Source organism: Bactrocera neohumeralis, unplaced genomic scaffold, assembly GCF_024586455.1.
Source record: "Bactrocera neohumeralis isolate Rockhampton unplaced genomic scaffold, APGP_CSIRO_Bneo_wtdbg2-racon-allhic-juicebox.fasta_v2 cluster09, whole genome shotgun sequence".
Taxonomy (NCBI): domain Eukaryota; kingdom Metazoa; phylum Arthropoda; class Insecta; order Diptera; family Tephritidae; genus Bactrocera; species Bactrocera neohumeralis.
Window position 1 is genome coordinate 8,500,296 of NW_026089622.1, and position 12,436 is coordinate 8,512,731.

At 37.1% G+C, this 12,436-nt stretch overlaps 1 protein-coding gene across 1 annotated transcript in view; it reads left to right on the plus strand.

The window, feature by feature from the left end:
• Positions 1 to 6,723, plus strand: part of LOC126764593 (uncharacterized) — a 13,671-nt gene extending 6,948 nt beyond the window's left edge. The window contains exons 2-3 of the mRNA XM_050482263.1: positions 5,704 to 6,093; positions 6,141 to 6,723. Of these exons, the coding sequence (XP_050338220.1) occupies positions 5,704 to 6,093; positions 6,141 to 6,723 (973 nt within the window). The remainder of the gene's footprint in view (positions 1 to 5,703; positions 6,094 to 6,140) is intronic.
• Positions 6,724 to 12,436: the final 5,713 nt, after the last annotated feature.

The following is a 12,436-nucleotide window of genomic DNA, read 5'->3' on the forward strand; positions in this document are numbered from 1 at the left end:
AAATTTTATTATATTCGGTTTTGGGAATTTAAATTTTAAAAATTTCAAGGTTTTTCTTTATTTGTCGCTAATTACAGGGCGTAAGAAAACGTTTTAGTTAAAATTAAAATTTAAATATAGTTACTTTAACAACTCAATTTTGGGAAATTTGTATTTGGTGTAAAATTTGTTAAATAAAACGTTACCATCTTTTTAAATTTTAAATACGAATAAAATTAAAACCAAAAATTATATTTTTTGAAGTTCTTATCCCAAAATAGGTGCTATTTAGAAAAAGAAAGTATTATTGCGTTAAGAATTATGATTTTTAAAGTTCTTTTCCTAAAATAAATAGGTGCTAATTAGAAGAAAAAACACCATGCCATAATTTTAGTAAATTTATTGGTTCCTTTGAAAAATATAGGTCTTATAATTAAAAATGAACGTTTAAATTAAAAGTGAGTGTTCCGACAATAATCAATGTTTATGTTGGTATTCGAATTTGGTATCCCCGCAAAACTAATACGGCTGTGTAAACTGACGCCGAGCAATACCAAAAGGTCCACCAGGATCGGAAAGGTCCTCTCCGAGCCGTTCGATACCAAACGAGGCTTCAGACAAGTGTGACTCCCTTTCGCGTGACTTCTTCAATCTACTCTTGGAGAAAATTATTCAAGCTGCGGAACTAAATAGGGAAGGTAGCATCTTTCATAAGAGTATAGAGCTGTTTGCGTACGTCGATGATATTGATATAATGGGCCTCAACAACCGCGCCATTAACTCCGCTTTGTACAACATCTTGATTCACGTGTATGTATTTTGGTCGAATGAGTTCAAGCCAAGCAAGTGACGCGCTGTATGGGTAATAGCACCCCCGTACTTTCTGTGTGTACTTCCTCTTTCTTCTCTAAAAGGTATGTATGCACATTAAGAGAGCGCACGCTGATCGCTACACTGTACCTCGGCTTCTGCTTACACTGGGGCTACTGTGGGAGTCATGTCTCTATAACTTATGTTCTACTAACGGTACGACAGAAATCTAGATTGATTTGATGGAAAACGAACTTCTTGATTTTGCTGATGATTTACATGGCGATGAATGATTTTTCAGCAAGACAATGTAAATTTATCCATGTTGCGAAGAAGAAAAAGGCGTTCTTTTTAACCTCCTCGGAAAATTGGATTACGGGAGTGGCCTGCCTTAAGTCCAGATGTGAATCCGATCGAGGATCTATGGGGAATTCTTTCAGGCAAAATTAATGCATCTTCCAAGCAATATGACAGCCTTAAGCAACTAAAGCATGCCATTTTAACCGAATGGGACAAAATTGATATGTCTGTGCTAAAAGAACTGGTGGAGTCAATGCCTCATCGTGTCCAATTGGTGAAGATACATAAGGGTAACACAATCCCTTATTAACAAATTCAAAACTATTTCATTTATAAATAAAGTAGATTTGAACTCGTCTGCAGTTATTTCTGTTCTGTTGGGTGAAGCATTCGAACAAAATCTATACTATAACTCGAAAAGCCTCTGGGTAAAGAGAACCAATTTAGTATGCCCTCGGCGGTTTTTGCGTTACTGACCAATGTTAATGGTCAATTTTTAGCCATTGGGGTCCGTAATATTGTTCGCCAATTCCAGAGGTGTTCTGCTGGGTTATTCTTTCAATGTGACTGCAATTTTCGGTTTCAACTTTTTTGGTAATTGTACCGACTCTGTACGAAGCAGAGGACGCACATAAACATAGGGTTTCCGAAGTCAGAAAAGAACAATGGTTGAGTCTGCCCAAAAGTGACTGTGATATTGGGTTATGTTTAATTGTGGTAAGGTCACATCCACCAGATTTGATAGAAAACTGCTCCAAAAGCTCCAGCCTTGGTAAGGATATACCTTTATGCTTGCAAAAAGTTTCATGGGTAGAAACGCTTATATGTATATAGGGTTGCAGCCTAGGCTTCTTCAGATGGGTCAGAGGATTCGTGGAAATCAATGGTCGCCGATGTTGAGAAGTGGGTCCATAGAGAAATTTCAATGAGGTTTAAAGCTTTGTAATTCTTTTTTAAAATTTTTCCATTGAAAAAAGATTTAAGGGATTAAAACTTCATCCCAGTTGATAATATCAAGCCATAGCTGCTGTATTATTATTTTGGCTGTGACTATTATTGGGTTGAGCCAACCTAGCAATCAACGATAACACTTCTTTCTTTGTAAATGATGTCTTATCCTATATGTGGTTAACAAGAAAGAAGAATGCATTATTTTGGCATTCCATCTTATTTCTAGTATCTAAGTAGCTGCTATTGGATTCCGGTAAACTAAATAAGTTTGGGTCCAATAAATGCTCTTTTGGGATTCCTGGTAAGACTTTTGGATCATTTGAAGACCATTTACGTAGAGCAAATCTACCGGACTACACAGTTACCGATGAGTTCATCTCTTCCCATCTCGCAAGTACATCATCAGCGTACATTCCGCTTCAAATTGATGGTTTCTTATACATCATCTGCTAATTTAATTAGTGTATGAATGGCTAAATATGTACAATTAAAACTAAATGTAACCACATTTTACCACTAATATTACCATGTCTGCTTGAAAAAAATAGGTCCAATGTACTCGTATAGTACATCATTGATGTTTCTGTTTGGGCCGATCGGGTTTAATAACTGCGTGATGTGGCAGATAATATGCAAGCGTTTTCTCCGCTGGATCATATGCTATGTGCATACCTCTATGTTTTCAAAAGTTTTAAGGGGTAATGTTATTACAAAAACGCCTTTCTGAGTTTCTAAGTTGCTTATTGATCATTTTGTTCACACAAGGTGTCTAATATTGAGGTTATATGTTTCTCGGAACTTCTTCCATTTACCAAATTGTGTGAATAACTTATCTAGGGACATTTGGCTGAAGAATGACATTATTGAGAGTTCGATGAGTTGTTTGAGTATGGTTCAAGATAGAATCCCACTAAATTCAGTTTTTGTAGTAGTAGTGATCCTAGTACCTTTCTTTGTACAACACTAAGAATTAATTGTGGGTACACGTCACCTCCGATAAGGACGTCCACAGGCCTGGGTTTAAAGAAGTGAGGGTCAGCTAAGCTAAAACCGGAGTGAGTGGGTAAGTTATCGGTTAATGTTGTTAAGATAAGCACATGAGTTTTTTTGTTGTTGAACAAAGGATGAGTTCACAAGTTTTGGTTTTGCCCTTTGTGAAAAACTTGAACTAAAGCAGTGCCTAGAAAAATCAGATTCATACATGAGTTAAGTGGGTGATGGATTTTTCCTTCATTGAATTACAAGAGGATTATGTAGGCTTGCGAATTTGTATTGGAATTATGGTTGGCGGGTTTGATGCTCTTGATCATTGCGGTGGGATGGGGACTGGCGAGTGAATTCCTTATGCAGAAGACTGCTGTGTCCCCTGCATATTCTGTTAGAATATTTGCTTTTGCAATCCCTAAAGCAATGCGATAGTGCTAGACAATTAAAATTACCATTATTTTTTATTGTGGTTATTCAGGTTTCAACATTCATTTGTAAAAATTTTGGGCTGTTGCGAATTGAATGTTGTGTTTTACACAATTTGTATCTTTTACTATACTGTATTTTTCTCGAAATGCTACCTCTTGAGTTTTTGCTGGAACTTCCAAAGTGGCTTGCAAGCATACAGAACTTGAAATCTTCCACTTTTTATTTACACTATCGATATCAGATTAGCGTCCCCTTTCGTTCAGTTTTAATGCCCTCCCCTAGTTTTCTATTGCAAGCAAATTCGTAAATATTTTTGTTGCTTTTAAATTGATACGATCTCACTGACAGTAAAATATAGCGTATGGGAAGTACCTTTATATCTTTACTCAAGGTTTGTTTTAAGTTCGAAGATAAAACATACTCCTGTTTTGCATTATTAGATAAGCGCCTCTAAATACGATTTTAATTATCATTGCAACCATGGTCTTAAATTTTTTCTAGTGTATAATAAAACAGTTTTCTTCAAATCGTTGTACAATATGGGAAGAGGACTTGTTTTAACTGTGAAGGGAAATTTCAAAATCGAAATATATGTAGTATATATAGCTGAACTAAAATTATTTTCTTCGAAATAAAGAAACATATGGAAAGAACTTTTCGGAAGGACATATCCAGAGATGCTTCAAATTCTCACGACTCCTCCTCGAAAATCAAACTAACAAACCGAATATTCAAACAGTGATTAAGAAAGCTACATACATATTTAGAAAGGAAAAAACCATCACTTAACAAGTTGGGAAAAGAAATTCGCCTAAACTATGCCCGACACACATGATATGGTTAATGATGGCATTATGCCATGTTTTCTGTTGAGAAGTAATTAAATTCGAAGGCCTAAACGAATACAATTTTTTTATTTTTACTAAAAAAATCCAAATGTTCAACTCCAGATGCAGCCACATACCCCCAAACCATAACATTACTCCTACCGTGGCAATACATTTTTCTTTGCGACTCTTCATTGATCTTTCTCCACACTATTCGGTCTTTCGTGATCTTTTCGAACCAAATACATTATATTAAATTTTGATTTGACGGTGAACACAATGTTTTCCCAAAATCAATACGTTTTATTTAAATATTGTTTAGCAACCGCCGAGCTGTTCTTTTTATTAATCATACTTATGTTTGCTTTACGACGTGCGATTCGTCTATGGAAACCAGCACTATTCAACACATTTCCTACTGTTTGGGGATTTATTTTTTTTGGTACATTTTAAAAATGGAAAAGCATATGTATCTGAACATTTGAAGAAAAGAATTTAAATTTTAAGTGTGTTTGAATCGGCTGTTAATAGTGGCCACTTCTATTAATAACAACATAACGACCCAAAACACCCGTCTCATCTTGTATGTGCAGGGTTGTTTTGGAATTAAAAATAAATCCATAGGTCCCGCAATCACCATACATTAATCCTATTCAAAACATCTGGAACTTTTTGGAAAATCGTGTTCGAAAACATCGAATTTCATCAAAACAAGGCCAAAACGCTGAATCATGGACTTAGTGGGTCAAATTATTCGGAAATAAATCTAGAAATTGAGTGGGGAGCATACCTCGATATCTTGGGATAATACTAGCAACAAATTGTAGGCCAAAACCCGCTAAAACTATTGTAATTACTTTTTGTATGAAACCGAGGTAATAGTCGATTCTTGAAGACCAATGGTGCTTGGCTAGACCCCATATATTTTGTATGAAAATATATGAACTTTGGTATGTTTCTATCACTTCGCATGGTTGATTTATCTGTTTTCATGTTCGTTACCTGTCCAAATTGGTTTGTATGTTTATCTAGCACTCATATAAACATACTCACATGCATAAATATGTTCATTCGAGTCTATAGCGAGCTCTTTGCGCTCGACTTGTTCATGCGAAAGAAGAAAAAAAGAGGGAAAGTCAAAAGAAGAGTGTGTTTACAAACAAAACCAGGATTTTGTGTGTTTATTTTTGCTACAGTATTCTTCTTCCCTCTCTCTAATGAACTCATTTTCTGTATTCTTTTGTATTATGCAAGTCAGTTGATGACAGATATGTAGTTCAACGCACAACATATTACTGTGAAAATACGTATATTTCGCGCCAGTTCTCATCTTGTTTTTTATTATTCTGCTCGCTTTGGTTATAATAATGAGTGATGAAGTGGAATATGTGTACTAGTATAATACACGATTACGTTCTAGAAACATCAGTGCAGATGTTGTTCGCTTAACATCATCATTGGTAAATGACATTCAAAATGAAAATAATGATATTGTGCGTGAAGAAGTGGATCCATTCGAAAGCGATGACGATGATAGAGATGTCGATTATGTGCCATTTGAAGATGCATCGGATATTGAAAATGAAATCGAAATCGAGCCGTATGAAATATTAGATAGCGACGAAGAGGAAGTAATCGATGGTGTAGAAGAAGAAGAGCGTGAAACTCCAGCTGCTACTGAAGCTTCTTACTACGGTAAAGATGGGAAAGAATGGAAAAAAAAGGGCCTAATGAAGCAATTCGTACTCGTGCACACAATATTATGCGCTTTAGACCTGGATCGAAGCAACAAAACTCTGTTCCCATTTAGGTATTCAAACAGTTTTTTACTACCAATATTTCATTAATTATCATCAGTCAAACAAATCGTTATGGAAGAGACCAATTTGCAAAATGGAATGCAGAAAATCTAACCTCAAAACCTAAAGTTTGGGTGGATTTCACTAGCACCGAACTTTATGCATTTATTGGCATTCTTATTGCTTCTGGTGTAACGCACAATAATATGCAGTTTACACCACTTTTGTGGCAAACTGATGCTCTTCCCATCTTTCGAGCGGCGATGCCACTCAAACGATTCAAGTTATTGACGCGATGTATCCGTTTCGATGATGGCCGCACACGTTCATTCCGACTACAATCTGATAAGGCTGCACCAATTCGCGATATATGGAATTTTTTAAATAAAAACTTCGCCAGAAACTATGAGCCGCATGAAAATTTAACGATTGATGAGCAATTGTTTCCGTATCGTGGCAAGACAAAGTTTACGCAATTCATACCATCAAAACCAGCCATATACGGTGTGAAAATCTGGTGGGCATATGACTCACAAACAAAATACCCATTGCAAGGTATATTGTACACGGGAAAAAAGGATGGCGGAGAGCGTGAAGTGAACCAAGGAGAAAATGTATTGCTCAAACTTGTGAAACGGTAAGAAAACACCGGCAGTACAATAGTAGCTGACAACTTTTTCACAACACTAACAGGAGCCAAACGATTGGCAACCATTGGACTTGAAAAAAAAATCCGTCTCGTCCGTTGCTTTCTACTCTTTTCGGGTTTCACGATAATCTCGTTTCGATTTGTAGCTATATTCCGAAAAAGAACAAGGCAGTCAATTTGATTAAACCCTACACTACACAAAGGATTGTGAAGGTGAAGCCAAATACCGGAAGCAATTTTATTTTATAACTAGCTGACCCGGCGAACTTCGCACCGCCTAATTATTGGAGGCATATTTAGTAAGTCACAAACACACGACACAATACTTTTTTAATTTTATTGAAATTTGCTGCTTTTAGATTTTTAGGAGTATTAAAGAATTATAGTATAGATGCACAGCAAAGAGACGTTAACATTTCAAGTGACATTTTACCATAGGCAATTTTTTTTTGATTGAATACTGACAAATATTTACACTATAACTATCAAACTACATCTGCCGTTTTTTTTTGACGATGCCCATGGTTAGGAAAAGAAGAAGAACTACATCTGTCATCGAGAAAATAAAGAATTCAAACAACTATAATATAGTTATAGTGAAGCTATATATCCCTCAACTCCTTAAAATGCATTGTCCGTTTTGTAAAAATTGGATGGATCGGCAGAAAAAAAATAATAACTGTCCAGATTGTATTAAATTATTATTAAGATGCGACGAATGCTACAACATAATCGTAGTGTGGTAAGAATGTAGAACGAATAATACGCGTGAACAGGGCAAAAGTACAAAAAAATATATTAAAGCAAAAGCTGCTATCTAAACCAAAACACGTTTCTACAATGCCATCTTCATCATCTGAGGAGACATTCTGTGAATTAAATTTATCGGCCGAAGACATACAGGACATTCAAGTTATTGAAGAGCCCAACATCAAGAATGTTCTGGTAGATATTGATGTTATTGAAGACAGCCAGCAGCTCAACATTGATAATGTTCTGATCGAATCAGATTTGTCCGAGTCGCCTAGTACTTCCACCATATTATTATGTCCTGGCGAGCCAAGTGGTTCTCCAAGTTGATGGAAATAAAGAGTTACTAATACACGTTGACATTAAGGATCCAAATGCACATATTATATACATATTAAGTCATTTATTTATATTTATACACTTCATATAAAAAAATTTAAAATTTTCTTGGATGTGCTCGTTTCTGGACTGTGAACATGATAAACAAATCTTTGCTTAAATTAAATACAACACAGTTATGATCATATAGACAATATTTTTAGTTTTTTTTTGCGGTGCGTAAATAAATAAGGATGTTGGTTTTCCGACACGCGAACACGCAACGTATAATTGTCCATGTGCGAAACAGGGAAACTCTAAGTTTATTCCGCAAACTTGCAACGATTGGCCTTGCGATTTATATATGGTCATCGCAAACGCCAGACGCACGGGAAATTGCAACCTCTTAAAATCAAATGGCAAATCCGTTGGAATCATAGGTATTCGTGGGATTAAGACATCCTCTCCTTTGTATTTTCCTTTGATTATTTTAGCTTCAATGATGTTATTCATGAGTTTCTTCACAACCAATCTCGTTCCATTGCAAAGTCGAGGTTGATTAATATTACGCAGCATGATGACAACTGACCCTACTTTTAATTTCAAATTATATGGTGGTAGTCCAGGCAAGTCCAATGAATTTAAAAATTCTGTAGGATAGTTGACTACGTCATCCTGGTTTGTGGCCGTGTCAACTGATTTGAACGTAAACAACTCTCCTGGAAGGAAATTCTGAATGGTAGCATTGAGATCATCGACATCTTTGTTTTTTGCTGCCAATATTTCTCGTTCACTTAGCCAATCGTGGTTATTATATTGTTGTTTAATGTCCGGAAAAACACCCTGAATAAGCTCCTTTTTCGATTCTGTGAAGTGACAGAAATCTGTGGGAAAAGTCATTAATCCGGTCGAGCTGTCAACTGCGACCTTACCATTGCCAATATCCAGCAACTGCTTCGAAAACACAGTCGCAGTTTGATCTTGTTGCAAAAACACTCGCATGTTAGTAGTTAATTGTAGTGTCTTTACGTGCCGCCACAAATTTGATGATTTTAGACATGAGTTTATTTCGTCAGCAATAGTCGATCGAAGAATTACTGGAAGAGTCTGACGAAAATCACCTGACAACAGTATCATAGCTCCACCAAAAATGTTTTGTTTATCACGTAAATCTTTTAACGTCCTATCTAGTGCCTCCAGCGACCTCTTGTGGGCCATTGTGCATTCGTCCCAAATTATCAATTTGCACACTTGGAGAATCTTCGCCATAGCGCTATTTTTGGCAATATTGCAAACTGGCCTTTCGTTGATATGCATGTTTAATGGTAATTCTAAGGCTGAATGTGCAGTTCGTCCGCCTTCTAATAAAGTTGCTGCTATTCCAGATGAAGCCAACTCTAGGGCTACCTCATTTTGCGATCGGATCTTTGCTAATAGCAATGAAATTAGGAACGTTTTCCCAGTACCCCCAGGAGAATCAAGAAAGTAAATCCCCCCAGACCCACTGTTTACAGCTTGTGTTAAACGATCGTACGCAATCCTTTGTTCTTCGTTCAATTGCGGAACAGTTGTGCGAACTGCTTCGGTCATAGCTTGAGTATCGTACTCATGGTTTAATGCATCTTGCATAGCACGATTGGGTGCTGTCAGGCCCAAACACGACAATACTTTATTTGCCATCAACAAACACATATCTTCTATTATGATCAATGTGTCATTGTAAATCTCAGCCGTAATTTCCAATGTAGGATTCAAAGTTTCACAACGCACGCGATGCAACACATCCTCAGACATGTCATCCCTATATTTCATCCACAAATCATTCGGATTTGAGGGGAAACATGTCGATATTATAATCGCAAACAGTGTGCGAATTTGATGCGGCGATGAAGATATCACGGAATCCTTGAGCGTATCATCCCAATGCGAATCGTTTTCAAGCAACCGTAATAATTGACACGCCTCACGGTAAGTCGCACACAGATGTCCATCAACTGTTCGCAATTGTTGAAAAGATGTCGGACCAGGAACATTCACCAATAACAACCTAAGATAATAACATTCATCGTTATTAGGATGTACTGTATATATACGGCCTATAGCATCTGTGGCAAATACATTTTCATATCCTTCAAGTGGTGCTCCTTGTTTACGACGCTGAAAAGACTTTGATGATGCGTTCTATGTGTAGTAGCACAGCATATCAGCATACATCAGAGTGCGAGCGAATTGATCAGTTGCACAAATTGAGAAGAAACCTGTCAATGTGGTCACAGGTGGACGTGCCGCTCTATCCACAGCGTTGTTTGGGTTGAAATACACTCGTTGTCCATTTTCTAAAAGAACTGCCAAATGCAATACAGTGGGATGTCTTTCATGAATTGCAAACGAAAATATGCGCCAAATAGCCTCATTGCTGCTTACATAGCGACCCATCTTATAGTGAGACACTTCATCATTTGTGTTTGTTACTGCGAACATGGCCATGTCGCTAGCTTTGTTAACATATTTACATATGTACTTTATGGATTTCACAGAGTTACAAAAATCCACGTTGATGTGAGCTTCAAAAGTTTTGGACAATATAGGCGAGAACGGCACAATCCAACGATTGTCTACATGAAAATCTTGTCCTTTTATCTTGACATCTACAGATCGTCCACCGTCCTCAACTGATCGCCGACGATACAATGGGTAACCATCGATTCCCGAGATGGTTTCAGCAAGCAAGTTTCTCGGGTACCGTTTGGAGCACTTGCCGTCGATCATACAGGGTGAGCTGTTGTTGAAAACTCCGCAAGGTCCATGTATCATGTGTTTAGTTACTATCGTATGCAATTTTAGGTCAACCGTTTCATCAGGAATTTCGGCTGACATAATGGAATCAATTTCTTCTGGCCTTATTTTGTCAACCAACCAGACTAATATATGAGCATGTGGCAAACCACGCTTTTGCCACTCAACAGAGTACATCCAACAACGTACTTGGCCATACACACAATGCTTTGTAATGAAATTCATTAAAGATTTTAATTTTTGCTTGTAAACTCTGGCTGTGATGTCATGCCTATCAAGTGGTGTTTGGTTGTGTAGCAGTTCTTTTTATTATTTCAATCCATTGTGGGTTACAGGTGAATGTAATAAATAGGTCTGGACGGCCATACTTTCGAACATAAGACATCGCATCTTGAGCGTACTCGTGCATGTGGCGCGGGCTTCCGATGTAAGTGGCCGGTAAAATTGTCATTCTTCCTACATTATTTACATTGCCGTCAGCATTGATTGCATCGCGAAGATGAATGTACTCTTCAGATCGAAGCTGCTGTTGGTTAAGACGGATGTATATCAATCTTTCAGTCTCAATTTTAACTGGATGTCCACTGCATACTGATGAAAGAGCCGTTGACACATACAAATGTGATTTACTTCACCTTCACGGATCATGAGTCTGTATGCATAATAATTCATGGCACTGACTTTTTTGTGTGTATCAGCACCTGGAAGTACATATGATAAAAAATACATTTATATATTGAACATATAAAATATTTTATTTTGTATAATCTAATTACCTGTTGTTGGATTAACCATTTTGATATTAAAATAATACCCATCTTCTCCCTGCCAGAAATTTAATGGGTATTGTAAAGCATCATAAGCTCTATGCGTTTCATATACACGTTTCAATTCATTGTTCCGGCGATGAAGTACAATATCTCTTGATTGCAAATTCTCTCCAACAACGACAATAGCCACTTCATCTATTGTCGGTGAATTAAACCTCCTTGCATGCTCTCCAGCAGGTGTTTTGTTTGGCATCCGATCCAGTGCCATTTTGAACATCTTCACTAATTCATTATTCTCGTGAAGAAATGTTTGCAGTTGTTGGACAATGATTCGCTTGACAGTTGGATTATGACCACAACGTGTATCAACTTCCACATCTTGATTGCCCATAAAATAAATTTGCAAAAATTTATGATCTGCATCTGGCACTGGCAGCATTGCCCCCAGTAGGTGATGAATTTGTCCTTGTATCTGTAATTGTTTAAGAACTGGTTAAATTAATTGTGATTCAAATACAAATTAGAATTTCACTAAAACAATTATGGTATACTACCTTGAAAGTAGGCATGAACCCGTCTTGTACTATATGCGTTGCACCAAACGATGTCATTTAGAAGCAATTATTATATTTTTGGATGTTAGACAAGAAGTGTTTAGACTCACTTTCCATCCCATTAACTAATGAGTGTAACGGTTCAGGTGGTGGAACCAATTGAGGCAATTGTACATTGCCACCAGCACAACATAATCCTGCAGGTTCACTACTGTACCTTAATGCTTTACAATGTTGACAAATGATTGACATTTATCCAATCGTCACAGATTTGTCGGCACTATAATCAAATTCCGGATCGTAGGAAAATGCTCTTCGTTCGAGGTTTACAGGAGCATTGCGTCTGCGGAATCGATTAAATTCGTTATCCCGTGCTCGCTGCTGTTGTGATCGATGTGCACGAACTCGTTCCATTCTCCCATTATCCACTTGATAGTTATTTACTCTTGAACGTAATTCTCCCATACTTGTACGACTGTTATCATTATCAGCATCTTGCTGGTCATTAGTGCGGTTG